This window comes from Leptodactylus fuscus, chromosome 4, assembly GCF_031893055.1.
Source record: "Leptodactylus fuscus isolate aLepFus1 chromosome 4, aLepFus1.hap2, whole genome shotgun sequence".
In the NCBI taxonomy this organism is placed as follows: Eukaryota; Metazoa; Chordata; class Amphibia; order Anura; family Leptodactylidae; genus Leptodactylus; species Leptodactylus fuscus.
Window position 1 is genome coordinate 104,720,756 of NC_134268.1, and position 15,906 is coordinate 104,736,661.

At 40.7% G+C, this 15,906-nt stretch overlaps 1 protein-coding gene across 1 annotated transcript in view; it reads right to left on the bottom strand.

Moving 5' to 3' along the window:
- Positions 1 to 14,331, bottom strand: part of LOC142200524 (serpin B4-like) — a 33,049-nt gene extending 18,718 nt beyond the window's left edge. Inside the window, exons 1-5 of the mRNA XM_075270951.1 lie at positions 14,164 to 14,331; positions 12,099 to 12,188; positions 6,340 to 6,459; positions 3,008 to 3,119; positions 2,126 to 2,268 (exon numbers count right to left, since the gene is read on the bottom strand). Coding sequence (XP_075127052.1) covers positions 2,126 to 2,268; positions 3,008 to 3,119; positions 6,340 to 6,459; positions 12,099 to 12,188; positions 14,164 to 14,331 — 633 coding nt within the window. The remainder of the gene's footprint in view (positions 1 to 2,125; positions 2,269 to 3,007; positions 3,120 to 6,339; positions 6,460 to 12,098; positions 12,189 to 14,163) is intronic.
- Positions 14,332 to 15,906: the final 1,575 nt, after the last annotated feature.

The following is a 15,906-nucleotide window of genomic DNA, read 5'->3' on the forward strand; positions in this document are numbered from 1 at the left end:
ATATGGGTGCATTTATTAACCCATTAGTAGCTCTAACAAACATTTTTTTAAAAATAAAATTTTTTCCCAGAAACCCCATTTATATCAGTCTTAGAATATTCCTATCAACAACAACCTATCTAGATCAACAAAGCTCTCCTCTGCCTACTGTTGTACAAATACATTAAATGAGTGAAGTTGCTTCTGTGTTGAGTTATTATCTAACCTTTTCCTCATGAGTGATGGCTTTTGAATATGGTCAATGTCCTGGATCGAGTGTGAACCCCTCTGGTCACACAACCGCACTAGGTCTTCATTTGTAATCAGCGCCTATCTCGCTGGCACTGTCTCTAGTCCTCTGTCTATGCATAACCCCCAGGTTACAATCATTCCTTACCATGCCTCTTCATTGCAGCTGTGCAGCATGACATCATGTCACAGCAGTATTTCTCCACCTGATTGGAGGAACACAGATCTGTGTACACATTGCATAACCTGCAATGTAACAGCAAAAAAACAACAACAAACCGTACAATGTAGGGCACTTTAACTTTATAAAGGTGAACTGATTCTGTTTCCTGAAGAGCCATTTTTAACAATTTGCTGATAAGCTACACCATCCCAGCCCCCTTATGGTATCATGCGAGTGCCAGCTGTCTGTTAATTAAGATAACTGAGCATTAATTTCACTTATTCTATGTTTAAAAACATTTGCCATTTCTGCGTTCAACAGTTTATCCATACCATTTGACATGCTTGGCAGATCTAAGAAAGAAAGTGGAATACATCACTGCTTGACCCTTGTCCATATGAACAAAAGGTTCTGGCATATTGAAATCCAATTGCCCCATATTTCTTTCCATGTCATCCTGGTTTCCAAACTAATTGTTTATATTTTTCAGGACAATTTACCCAAAAATCAAAGCTCATAAGTAGAAACATTACGGCTCATCAAAATATTACAGCTCCGAATACTGATTTGAAAACATTACATAAGCTACAGTAAGTAATGTGAACTGTAATAATAAAACATGTAATCTCAATAACTTGTAGAAGACTAGATCATTGTATTTATAGATTATCCAGGAACTTATGGAAGATTGGTAAACCTGCTTATTGCCAACATAGTTTAGTTGGCCAATCCCTACAAAAGCAATTAAGATGATTTTTTTTTTCCAATGGGTATTGTTAGTTTAGCTTACTATAGGACTGACGTGACATGTTAAGGAAATGCAGCGTTTTTTGTTGAAGATTTTGCTGCTTTTTTTGAGCCAAAGTTAGGAATGGATTTAACAGAAGGGAGACGTTTAAAGGGTCTCTATGATTGGTGAAACATGATTTGATCTAGTCATATGCCTGAATAGCCTTTAAAAAGGCTATTCAGGTGCTGCTAATCATTTTTTGAAAAGACACCCCCCCCTGTTTTCTTTACATATTGGTAAAATTGATATGTAAATAAGCCTCTCCGTGCACCGTGGGCATTCCCCCAAGCCATCATGCACCCGCCCCTGCGTCATACCTTGATATCGCCCCCTCCTTTGCTTGCGCTTCATGATTGCCCTCCTCCGTTGTTGTAACCACCTCCATTCTTGTAGCCTCGATCCCTGCTTATTGAAATCTCGGGCATGTGCAGTAACGCTCCCATTACATTGTCCCATTTTCTTGTGGACAATGTAAAAAAGCACACAAGAAAGTTGTGCTCAGGCATGCACAGTAGCACTCAGAAGGGAGCCTTACTGCACATGCCCGAGATTTCAATGTGCAGGGATCGAGGCTACAAGAATGGAGGCGGTTACAACAACTGAGGAGTAGGGCATCACAGAAGCGCAAGCAAAGGAGGGGGTGTTATCAAAGTATGATGTAGGGGGGTGCACGGTGGCTTGGGGGAACGCCCAGGGTGCACAGAGAGGCTCATTTACATATTGGTTTTACTGATATGTAATAAAAACAGGGGGGTATTTTCAAAAATGAGTAGCAGCACCTGAATAGCCTTTTTAAAGCCCCTTTAAGAGCTTCCTTTATATTTTTCATTTCTTTTTCAAGCCGTTACTCAAAAAAAACAGAACAAAATCTGCAACAAAAAAATGCAATGTTTCCACAATGTGGGGCATTAGCCTAAGACTGTTTATGTGAAACTGCTTTTTACCTTTGATGTATAAAATGGGGCAGTTGTTGTATTTTCTTCTTTGAATTTACTTTTCCAAAACCCCTTAAAATAAGTAGCGTTTATTAGGATCAATGAAGTCGATATGTCCAGTGAATTTTCAGACAATAAATTTGTAATTTTTCCTGTAATAAAAAAAATATGCATTATGTGTATAACATATTTTTCATATTTTATACAATGATTTTTCCACAATATGAGTGATACTTGTGTTATCTAAACCTACAATGGCCCCCTTCAAACAACAACACTCAAACACGCACTTCTGGGACAGCCTCATTGGCTGTAAAATCCCGGTTGTTAATGTTGGTCAGGCTTTAAGAAACGTTGTAGATCTCTGAGCGACTCTGTTTCCATAACTAGAAGTGAATGAAAGTCATGGAAACAGTATAGAAGAGTGAGCTACATTGTTTCCATAAAGCCTGACCAGTCAGTGAGATAGAGGGGGGGAAGAGCCAGAAACCTGGTTAAAAATTTTTTTAGAGATAGGTGCATGTCCCAAAAGTGGGATGTGTATCTATCAGAAATTTATGTTCCACATTCTGTGGATATGCCATTAATGTATTTCATGGTAAAAATTTCTATTAAATCCATGGGTTGAAATGTACAATGTTGAGGTAGAGGCCAAAACTAAATGCTTTATATTCAACAATCATTTTTTGAGTTGTAGGGTTTTTTGCCACCACTTTACATATAATTTATTTTTAATTACACTATTGTTTTTTGCATATTTTTAAATCAACAGTTATGACAGCGCCAACTTTGTATAGTTTTTTTCTGTTTACTACATTTGCTGAATAGAAGCATTTTTTTACAAAAAAAAATATATAATGAAATATGAGTTTTCAGTATACAGTATTTTACCTTGTGTCTTTTCTTCCACCCATGAGTTTATTTGTTGCCTCGCTTTATCATCTTGAAAATCAACGGTTTCAACTTTTGCCTGATAAAAGTCCTCTGCATTTCTCAAATAGTCCTGAAAAAAATAAGAGAATATTAATAACTTTATTCTGTATGGACATTGATTTGCATGGAAAACTATAGAATTTATTTAGTAATGTATAAGTAGTGTTTATCTCAAATAACGTTCCAAGTTACTTAAAGTGGTCTGGTAATTTAAAGGGGGTCTATCATTGAGAAAACTCATTTTTAACTAAACATATACTTGCATAGCCTTTAGAAAGGCTATTCCACACATACCTTTTGTATGTTAATTCCCTCAGTAGTTTTTGAATGAGACCATTTTTATTTGTATGCTAGTTAACCAGTAATGAGCACTGGAAGTCTCAGTTAGCACTCTCTGCTTTGTGTTTGAGAGCAGAGAGGCTGCTGCTGCTGTTGATCACTCATCAGCCATCAGATCACAACATCCAGCAAAACAAATATTACAAATTTGATTGACTCCATTTTATAGGATTTTTCCATAGTCCCCTTACAAACAAACCATTGCAGTTTGTGCACTGTCTTGTATATAAGGGAGTGATCAGCCAGGGTGATAGCAGTAACTATCTTATCCTGATATAACAGAAAAATGATTATGCTCCTGTAGCATGTTATTTTGCTCCCGTTTCTGAAGTACAGTTAAATGGGTTTTCCATGATTCCATTTATTTTTAGCCTATCCTTACTATAGGCCATAAATACCTGATTGTTGATGGGCTGTTCGGGGTTATGTCTGTTTCCTGTACTATATATTGCATGGATTCCAAAAATAGATTGTTCCATTCCCAAAGCTTTGTTATCAGTACTGAGGTTCACCACCAGAACCTCAGGAAATGTGGTTTTCACCACAACTTGCACCCTAGAATTTTTCTATATCGCTCCTGATGACCCCTACATAGGGAGAAACGCGTAGAGCCGATTTGTGAGCCTATTTGTCGCAATCTATCTACAGATTATATCTGTACCCAGCTAGGAAGGGCTGCCTTCACAGGGGTGTGGAGTCTAAGCTGAATAGGGTTTGCTAGACACACCAGCACTGAGTATCAGCTAGCCTAGTGATGGTATTTGCATTGAAGTCTAGACAATTCAGTGAGACCTACACTAGAATGAATCCTGCCAGCAACTAGGCAGACGTCTTGCGTGGGTGAGGGTGACAGGGGCGGATCCAGGGCCGGGCAACCGCTTCCTGGCCTGACGGTAAAGAACTTTTACACCTGAAGAAGGGCGGAGTTATGCCCGAAACGCATAGTGTGTTGTTCAATAAAAATCGTATATCTACTCATCCATTTGGCAAGCGCGGGTCCTTTGTGTCCAGGTTTGCAATCACAAATCTGTTATCTGGTCCATCTTTGTACTATACATACACCCGTGAGGTGTGAGGTACCCTGCAGCTGCATCCAATCCTGAGAGAGATCCTTGGCCAAGTGATCCCATCATCACCAAAACAGTTGTGTATACACACAACCTAAAAGGTGAGCCTGTTTTTTGTCATCTGAAATTATAACTATCTGCACTACGAGTTGCTCGGTGTCTCTTTTCTTTTTGATATTTGTGGAACAACACTGAGTATAGTACCTTGATCCTATTGGGACATATATTCACCCATATTTTTAAATAGTGTTGTTTGAACAATTTAGTCAAAGTGGCAAATGGACGAATTGTGTTAGAAAGCTAACAGTCCTCATTTTAAGATGTTTATTAAAAGTTAGTATTGTGAATATATCACTTCCCTGGGACCGATACTGTGATTCAATTTTGCTTAGGTGGGTTCCCCATGACCGTCTGTGACGTTGTTAAATTTTGCATTTCATTTTGAAGGCCCCAGAGCCTGGAGGAAGTGTGGAGAGGCTGCTGTACACAATCCAAGCTACTTGAGGTCTAGTGTGAAGTTTCCACAATCATTGATGGTTTGGGGAGCCATGTCATCTGCTTGTGTAGGTCCACTGTGTTTTATCAAGACCAAAGTCAGTGTACCAGAAAACTCTACAGCACTTCATGCTTCCCTCTACCCACAAGCTTTTTGGAGATGGAATTCTCATTTTCCAAACTGACTTGGCCTCTGTCCACACTGCCAAAAGTACCAATACCTGGTTTAATAACTACAGTATCGCTGTGCTTGATTGGCCAGAAAACTCGCCTGACCTTAACCCCATAGAGAATCTATGGGGTATTGTCAAGAGGAAGATGAGACACCAGACCCAACAATGCAGATGAGCTGAAGGCTGCTATCATACAACCTGGGCTTCCATAACACCTCTTTTCTGAGATAACGACTTTTGGGTTTTCCTTGGCTGTAAGCCATAATCATCAACATCAACAGAAAGAAACACTTGAAAAAGTTCTCTCTGTTTGTATTGACTCAATATAATATATGGGTTTTACTTTTTCAATTGAATTACTAAAACAACCTTTTTGATGATATTCTAATTTATTGAGATGCACTTGTATATGCTACCTGTATTTTAACTAATTTGGCGCTATTTGCTTCCTATTCAAAAATCTATGTGTGTTTTAAGGAACTACTGATACATTTACCTACCTCCCTACATACATGTGAGTCAAAAATGCCTAATGGGCAAGTGTATATGACTGCTAGCATACAACTAACTAGGAATCATATAGGAAGATTCTGGGACTATGATAGGCCATCAATATCAGATTGGTGGGGGTTTGAATCCTAATACCCTGCTGATCAGCTGTTTAAAGAGACTTATGTATATGACCACACTGGCCTGGGAAGAAGAGTGCTTACACATGTGAGCTTCTTCAAATAGTTGTTTGTTGGGGGAGTTTGTCCAATCTGATATTAATGACCTATCTTTAGGAATATAGTATTAAAATTTTTGACCTACCCTCAATTTGAGTTCAGTGGAGATCAGACACACAGGACCCTTACTGATAAGCTGTATGAAGGGGCTTTGATGTCATTCCTCTTTATATTTTGTCTTATACAGCCTTGTCCCATAGAAGTGAGTAGGATGAAGCTGTGATTGCGTTGCTGCTATGAATCAGCTGGTATGAGATGTAAACAGTGTAGAGTTCACAGTGCTTGCATGAGAGAAGTGTCCCGTTTACAAGTGTTGGACCCCCTGATCTCTTATTGACCGATTATTGAGCATTAGTCATCAATAAAAAGAACTGGTCACACAGCAAATTGTTCGTCTTCAACAATGACTACAATAGCTCATAATACTCTATTATTACAAGACATGGAAATAAAAAATTCAGCAAAACTGTAAGTTATAGAAGACTTACTTTTGACAAAGGGAAATTCATTTGCGTAAATGCTGCATTGGCAATGGTAAGTACTGAGCCAGTTTTTGGAGAGTTTAACTTGTATAGCAGTTCTCGAAACTGGCTATGCACATCAGCAACCTGGTTATTTTCAGTTGTGGAGAGAGATATAGAACAAATCGGGTCAGAATAAATGTTGCTATTTTTAAACAATAATTTAACATCATCTTCTGTGGTGTGGTACATTGCAAAACATTTACAAATTACAGTACAAGTCTCACTATGTAACACAAATTTTGTTCCCAGCTTTTAAATGTCATATTCCAGTTGCTTATGTCTAAAACAAATTAAAAATTGCTTACATTCATCATAAACTTCGCTTTTGTGACCACTGCACCGAAAATTATAATAATAATAATAATAATAATAATAATAATAATAATAATTTCCGCAGCACTGTACAATTTTTAAGGTTCAAATACAGACAGAATGATAAATTACAAAGAAAGTCATTTCACACAATGGGCCTGAGAGCCCTGCTCACAAGAGCTTACAATCTATGAGGTAGAGGGGGTGACACAAGAGGTAGCAGGGGCGGCATTGCTTATGCAGAGGTCAGACACTTTTGTAATAGAGGTGACTGTCATTACACAAACTTTATGAGCCATCACTAGTGATGTCCTTTAACATGTGGATGGAGTTTGGACCTATAAAGTTAACCTGAGATGGCATCATATCATGTGGGGAAATGTGGGAGCGGGGACAGAGGAGGGTTAAATTTTGGGGAATCTAATTATAGTACGGAAGGGTTTACGTTAGAAATTGTGATAGGCCTGTCTGAAAAGATGTGTCTTTAGTTTGAATTCGAAACTGTAGAAATTGGGAGGTAATCTGATTGTCCGGGGTAGAGCATTCCAGAGAAGTGGTGCAGCTCGGGGAAAAGTCTTGTATACGAGCATGGGAGGTTCTGATAATAGAGGATGTAAGTGTTAGGTCATTGAGTGAACAGAGAACACGGGTTAGGCAGTAGACAGAGATGAGGGAGGAAATGTAGGGAGCTGCAGCATTATGGAGAGCCTTGTGGATGAGAGTGATAACTTTATATTTTATTCTATAATGAATAGGCAGCCAGTGTAGTGACTGGCACAGACCAGAGGCATCTCTGTAGCGTCTAGCCTGATAGATGAGCCTGGCCGCTGCATTCAGAATAGATTGTAGAGGGGAGAGTTTAGTGAGGGGAAGACCGATTAGTAAGGAGTTACAGTAGTCAAGGCGAGAATGAATCAGAGAGACAGTAAGTGTCTTTAGTGTATCTCTGGAAAGGAAAGGGTGTATTCTGGAGTTATTTTTGAGGTGGAGGTGACATGAACATGCAAGTGATTCAATGTGAGGGGTGAAGGTAAGGTCTGCATCAAACATGACCCCGAGGCAGCAGGCCTGCTGCCTAGGAGTTATAGTAAGGCCTGAGACTACAATGGATATATCAGGGATAGATCTGTTAGATGGTGGAAACAGTAGTAGTTCAGTCTTAGAGAGATTTAATTTCAGATAGAGTGAGGACATGATATTTGAGACAGCAGAGAGACAGTCACTGGTGTTCTGTATGAGTACAGGGGTGCTGTCATGGAAAGATGTGTATAATTGGGTGTCATCAGCATAAAGATGGTACCTGAAGCCAAATCTGGCGATGGTTTGTCCAATGGGAGCTGTGTAGAGAGAAAAGAGCAGGGGGCCTAGGACCGAGCCCTGAGGAACCCCAACAGCAAGGGAAAGAGGGGAGGAAACAGACCCTGCAAATGATACACTGAAAGTGCGGTTTGAGAGATAAGAGGAGAACCAGAAGAGCACAGTCTTGTTGAGGTCGACTGAGCGGAGCATAGTGAGGAGGAGTTGATGGTCAACAGTGTCAAAAGCTGCAGAGAGGTCCAGAAGAATAAGAAGAGAGAAGTCACCATTGGATTTAGCCATTAGGAGATCATTAGACTCTTTTGTGAGAGCCGTTTCAGTAGAGTGCAGAGTGGAAACCAGATTGTAAGGGGTCAAGCAGAGAGTTAGCAGAGAGATAGCGGATTAAACGAGAATAGACCAGGCGTTCCAAGAGTTTAGAGATGAAGGGGAGGTTAGAGATGGGTCGATAGTTAGCGGCACAGGATGGGTCCAGGGAGGGTTTTTTCAATAGCGGGGTTATATGCAAATTATACAGTATATGTATAATATATGTAAATTATGCATTTTTACTATAGAAACAGATGATTTTGCATCTTCTCATTTATACAGTCAGACTAAGAACACTATATGCACTGCAAATTTACACAATTACCAAAAACTGTTCAGAAGTGTGTGGTTTTCCGAGATTTACGACTATACTGCAAATCAGTTTCACAAATCAATCCCCAAATATAGTCACCCATCATGTTTTTGTTATATTGTCCTTGGTAACTGTGTTCAAAGTTCATAATGTCCTGGTGAAAGCACTCACCTTGCTCCTCTGAATAAGCTCCCATGTTCTCTATGAACTTTTCATCAAGCATCAAGGATAGAGATGAGCAAACAGTAAAATGTTCATTATTCAATATTCGTTTCGAATAGCTGCTCAATATTCGACTATTCGAATGAGTATCGAACCCCATTATAGTCTATGGGGAAACATGCTTAGTTTCAGAGGATCCCACCATTCGACTCAGGAGAGTCACCAAGTCCACTATCACACCCCAGGAAATGATGCCAAAACCCTGGAATGCAACTGGGACAGCAGGGAAGGCATGTCTGGGGGCATCTAACATGCCCAAGTCATTGTATTATGTCGGGATCCCGGGTCAACTTACGATATGCGTGAGCTGATTTTTCCCCATAGGAATGCATTGACCAGCGTTGATTGGCCGAATGCCATACAGAGTACGGTATTCGGCCAATCAATGCTGGTTCTGCCAGAGGCTGGTCTGTGGGGAGGCGGAGTCTAAGATCGGACCAGAATGGAGACTGCTGTAGACCGCTCTTAGATTCTGCCTCCACCGGCAGAACCAGCGTTGATTGGCTGAATGCTATAGCACTCGGCCAATCAACGCTGGTCAATGCATTCCTATGCTGAGATGTAGCAGTGCTGGCACTGCTACACCAGAGATGAAGTAGAGCTTAGTGTGCGCTGAATCCTGCTGCACACTCAACTCTGCTGCATTGGACTGCTACATCGGACACTGCTATGTAAGGGGCTTATGGAATAACTGTGTCATTTGTCTGATCTTCTGCTGCCATCTACTGCTGAAAGACTAAATTGCAGGGCAAATCTATTCACAAAAGAACCCCCCCTACAGCTCAGAGAAAGATGGTATGTTCCAGAGAGGAAAAGCGTGTGCATACAGGAAGCTGCAGGCAGAAGGGGGACACATGTCGTGCTAGGAGGACTTGCTGCAGGCTGCTTTGCCCATTAAGGACTTTCCTTTGCTGAACAAGGACCCTGAGAGACTTCACTATTCCTGCCTTGTGTCAGCTTGTAAACAGAGGTATGTTGGAGTGTGAGTAGAGTGAGGGGCCATACAGCTCGGTCAAGCATTAAAGCAGCTTTGTGTGCTGGAAGACAAAGCAGGCCCCTGCCTGGAAGATTAATAAGGTGCGCCTTGTTACTGACTTACTTTAAGGGCTAGTTCACACGTGGGCAAAGGGGAGTTTTTTGACAGCGGATTTCGCTTCAAAATCAGCCCCTTTACAATGGAGCCCTATGTGAACAGCTAGCTTTTTTTTTCCGCTAGCTTTTTTTTTCCACTAGCTTTTTTTTTCTGCTAGTTATTTTTCAGCTAGCAGAAAAAAGAAGCGACATGACCTTTCTTCAGGCGTTTTCCGCCTGAAGAAAGCAATAGAAGTGAATGGGAGGCAAAAACAGCGCAGGTTTTTTTCAGCGCGGTTTTTTGCAAAAAACCGCTAGCTGTTTTTTGCAAAAAACCACGCGGAAAAAACCGCTAGCGGTTTTTTTAGCCCATTCACTTCTATGGGAGGGGAAAACAGCCTGGCTTTTTTTGGAAGCGGTTTTTACAAAAAAAAGCTCCAAAAAAAGCCTGGCAATGTCAAAAAAAAGCTTCCTAATTAGGAAGCGGTTTTTTTCAGGACCAAAATAAGCCAGGAGGTTTTTACGTGTGAACTAGCCCTAAGAGAGGCCTCTCCTAGCCAATGCATGCAGGTTCTAACTAAAGACACTAGAGGGGTAACTACCACTATTTGTTGTGCGCACTGTCATATTGAAGTTATATGTTTTGCTTAGCTACTGTATACTTATTTCTTACCTTCTCTCCCGTTCCCATTCTCTTCCCCTCCTTTCTTTATTAAACTGTTATATATTGTTATTCCGTGGCTCTGTGCAGTTACTGCGTATATCATCACCTGCTCCCCATTACAGCTACATCGGCCAGCACTGCTACATCGGGCCGTGCGCTCAGCTCGACTACTTTGGAGTAGTCAAGCTCAGCGAACGGCCAGCTCTGCTTCATCTCCGATGTAGCAGTGCTGGGCGTGTGCTCTGCTTGGCTGCATCTCCGGAGAAGTCAAGCTGAGCGCACGGCCCGATGTAGCAGTGTCCAATGTAGCAGTCCGATGCAGCAGAGCTGAGTGTGCAGCAGGTTCAGCTGAGGTGCAATGCCCTCTTGGAGTGACATACTACTGATGTTTCCAACCAGTTTGGAGATAGATCTCTTTATATATATTTTTTTTTCCCCACAAAATATCTATGGCACACTCCTGGAAGAAGCCTTCAGACACCACTGACGTGGTGAAGATCAAAGTGTACTGAATTATTAGAAATTTGCATCCTTTATTTTACATCAGAAGAACTCGTGTAATCCTATCTATTGCCCCTAGTATCAGTATTCACAGACCATCCAAATGTGATCGGTGCGATCTCCAACTAGGCAAGGGCCTACTTAACTTACATCACTTTATGGACTCCTTCTCTTTCTCATTTTCATGTCCCAATGGAGTATTGGCATTGTGGTGAGTTTCTCAATATTTGTTTTTTGGCTGTGCCTGGACAGTGTTCACTCCGCCTTCCCTTTCACTCTATGTTGTTTCTTGGCCCCACTCTCCCCTTTGTTTGTCTTGTCCTTTTTTTTGTGTTAGTCTCTTGTTTATTTTCTTCTTCAGGGCAAGGCCCCCATGAGGCATAAATGCTATGGTTTGCTGACAGCATTTTACAGTCACAGCAAAGTGGATGGGATTCTAGAATGCTGCTGGACTGAACTGCCATCGGAGTCATTCGAGCACCGGTAACAAGTATGTTTTTTTGTTTAGTATAGGCCATCAATATTGGATCGGTGCGGGTCTGACTTGCTGCCCCTCCACCAATCAGCTGTTGAATGGGTTTGGGTGCTCAGGTGAGGGATTTTACCTGTTATTAGACACAGGGCTGCACTACATCTCTGTCGTGTTCAAGTAAATGGGTAAGAGCTATGTGCGGTACAAGACTGTGCCTGGCAATGAACAGATTGCAGCACTTGCCTGCGAGGTTCTGCCCCTACAAACAGCTGACTGGCTATGGTGTAGCAAGTTGGACTCACACTCATCTCATATTGATGGTCAATGCTAGGGATAGATCATCATTGATTTGTAAAGTGCTATGGAATACGATGGTGCTATATAAATATTATTATTATTACTAATATTATTAATATTAAAGTCTTTGAAAACACCTAACTAAATTTCTTATATAAAATGTAGCAAAAAAGGAGGTTAGATTTATTTCTAAGTAAGCAATGGTAATAATTATATCCATGTATGTTAAATGAATAGTACAATACCTCTTCTTTCTTCATTTTATTTCCACATAGTTTTCCAAACCCTCTTCTCTCATCTTTAAGTTGCATCTGGGATTCAGGTAAGTGAAGACACTGAAGTAGAAAGATTAAAAACCTTGAGTATGTTTATCAATGCTTTACAGGGAAGATGAAGAATCTTGTATAGTAGGTACAGTGGCGAACTGTAACATGGGGCAGCCCAAGCTGTCCACTAACTTTGATGGCAGCACTATACATCTATATCTATGTATCGCATCTTATCTGGAATATATGGGCCATGCACAGTATCACTTCTATAATCCTGTATTTATGGGATCTACACAATACAGCTTTTCTTACCTTGTATATACTGTATGGGCACTGCAAACCAGCACTTTACTTGTCTTGTTGATATGGACACTGCACAAAACTAATTGTTTATCCAATATATATGGACGCTTCACTGTATCACTTCTTTTTTCCTGTACATGCAATAATCTTGGCTATGTTACCGTATATATGCAGTAACTTTGGTTCTGCTAATGTATGTGGAGTATATTTGGTTCTAGTACTGGATGTATGTATTCAGCATGCGCAGTCGGCTCTGCCCAGGCCCAATGCCTGGCAGAGTGAATTCAGAGCCGGAAGACGCCGCGGGGAAGCTGCACGAAGAAGACTTCTAAAGGTAGGAGAAGAACCAGCGTTGATTGGCCGACTGTATAGCATTTGGCCAATCAATGCTGGTTCTGCATCGAACTTTTCCATTCAAATAGCGAGTGGTACTCGATCGAGTATGAGTATTTCGAATACCGTAGTATTCGATCGAATACCTACTCGATCAAATACTACTCGCTCATCTCTAATACTCAGCAATGTTCTTTAATCTTAATAAGAAGGTGAATGTGCCCTCCTCGAAACCTGCTAAACCGCAGAAATTGAGTTCAAGTTACTAACGCTAACATACAAAGCCATCCACAACCTGTCCCCTCCATATATCTCTGACCTAATCTCCCGCGACCTGCCCACATGTAACCTCAGATCCAAAGACCTCCTACTTCGCTCTGCTCTCATCCGCTCCTCACACAACCGTCTTCCAGATTTCTCCCGTGCATCCCCCATACTCTGGAACTCCCTACCAAGACATATAAGTCTGACCCCCACAATCACAGGCTTCAAGAAGGCCCTGAAGAATCACCTATTCAGGAAGGCCTACAACCTCCAATAACACTACTGTCACCACACCGCCATCTGTCAGGTCTCTCCCCTCACCTTCTGTCTCTATCCCTCTTCCCCCAAAGATCGTAAGCCCTTGCGGGCAGGGCCCTCTATTCCACTGTGCCAGTGGGTCATTGTTAGTATCATATTTGTTTGGATATTTTGTGTACTGTATGTAAAGCACCATGGAATTAATGGTGCTATATAGAGATGAGCGAACAGCGATAAATACAAGATTCGATATTCGTTTTGAGTAGAGCCTTAATATTCAACTACTCGATCGAATATCGAATCCCATTATAGTCTATGGGAAAAAAATGCTCGTTTCAACTATTCAACTAAAGGAGAGTCACCAAGTCCACGAGTAGCAGGAGGAGAGTGTTTAAGAGGAGCACTGTGCAGTTAAAGCGCAAGGACCCCATTATAGTCTATGGGGTCCGTGCGTTTTAACTGCACAGCGCTTGCAGTTGCGCTGATAAAAAGTCAGCTCCCTCGTAACCGCAAGCTGCCAGCTCTCCTGATTAGCAAAGATGATCCTGTGGTAAATCAACGTTGGTTCTGCAGCAGGCTCGTCCTTGCTAGTCAGAAGAGAGCTGGCAGCTTGCAGTTATGAGGGAGCTTACTTTTTCTCATAGGAATGAATTGACCAGCGTTGATTGGCCAGTGTACAGCATTCGGCCAATCAACGCTGATTCTGCCGGAGGCTCGTCTGTGAGGAGGCAGAGTCTAAGATCAGACCACAATGGAGACTGCCACTCTACCATCTTTAAGCTATATCTCTGTTATATACTATGAATAATAGCATGTTTCTTTTTTACTTCAATTTTACCAGCACAAATACGGTAGGTGCACTAATATCTAAGGGTTACCTTACCTGTTCAATTTGTCTGGCTGTGTCTTCATTTGATCCAAGCAGCAGTAAGCAAAGGGTAGCAGAGATACTTAGTGGTGATATTGAAGTGTTTTTATCTCTCTCAGTGCTTCTTATGTTGCTCATAAGGTCCAATGAAAATTGAATGATACTTTTACTGATGGATCCCATGATGCCTTAAAAAAATAACATAAGCACTTCAACACCAGCAGAGAATGCAACTGGGATTAGCATTTTTGTATACCACAAAGTGTTGCAGAGCAATAATTGTTGCAGAGTGCAGTCGCAGAAGAAAGCTTCAGAGTAGATTATATGGGTTAATCTTCAGTTTACTTCTCAGAACATGAGGTAACATCAGCAGCATGTCTATATAGCAATACACAAGGAACACACTGGAAAGAACTAATCATAGATAGATGCAGCATTGTGAGATACAGACAAGTCTCCATAGCATATCATTACATGTATTCAGCACATAGCAATAATAACATCGCCATCTAATGTCCGGAAGCTGTAAGTTCCTCCAACACAGTATGACAATAAGTCTATATCTGTTGCATATATGTATATACCAACAATAATAATAAATGTGCTCCATTATTTTTCGTAAGGGGGCGTTCACACTTGCACCCGTGTCTGCCTGCCGGATCTCCATCCTATTCCCCGGAAAACTGCATAGGGGATGGCTTCCAGGGGGTCATTTGAATGGGTTTTAGCCTCTCCACAGGGAAACCTTTTTTTTTTGACCAGACACAAAGTTGGACATGCAGGACTTTGTGTCCGATCAAAAAAAACCCAAAAAACGTTTATTCCCGTGTTTAGAAAAAGATGTTTTACAAACTGTGGGGTGCTTTTTCTTCTTTAACCCCTTGTAAAAATTTAAAATTTGGGGCTTAATGGACAGCTTATTGGAAAAAATAATTTTTAATTTTCACATTCCAATGCTAATAAAATCTGTGGAACAGTTTTTGGTGGTTTCCATTGTATTAGTACTTTAGGGGCTCTGCAAATGTGACATGGCACCAAAAAGCTAGTCCAGCAAAATCTGTCATTCAAAAGCCAAATAGCACTCTTTCCATTCTGAGTTCCACAATGTACCCAAATAACAGATTAAGACTACATATGGGGTATTGCTGTATTCATGAGCAATTGTTTAACATCCTGAGGGGTACCTCAACCACTTGGGAAAATGAAAACTTTGGGGATAAAGTGACATTTTATAAATTTTTCATTTATACATGCCAATGTTAATTAAAATCCGTGAAACAGCTGTGGGGTAAATATATTCACTATATCCTTTTACGAATTCTGTCAGGGGTGTAGTTTCCAAAATGGGGTCACTTTTTTAGTTTTTGCTTTGTATTAGTACTCGGGGGCTCTGCAAATGTGACATGGCACCAGAAAACTATTTCAGTAAAATCTGCCTTTCAAACATTCAGTGTCCCTCCTTTTCTCTTGTGCGCTGCCATGTGCCCAAACATCAGTTTACATTCACATATGGGGTTTTCCTGTGCTCGAAAGAAATTGTGTAACAAACCATATGATGCATTTTTGCCTTTAACCTCTTGTGAATGTATTAATTGTATGAATAAATGAATGTATTCTTGAATAAAAATGAAATGTCTAAATTTCACCTCTATATTGTTTTAATTCCTGTGAAAGGCTTAAATGGCTCACAAGCTTCCCAAATGCTGTTTTGAATTATTTGAGGAGTACAATTTTGAAAATGGGGTTTCTATTATATAG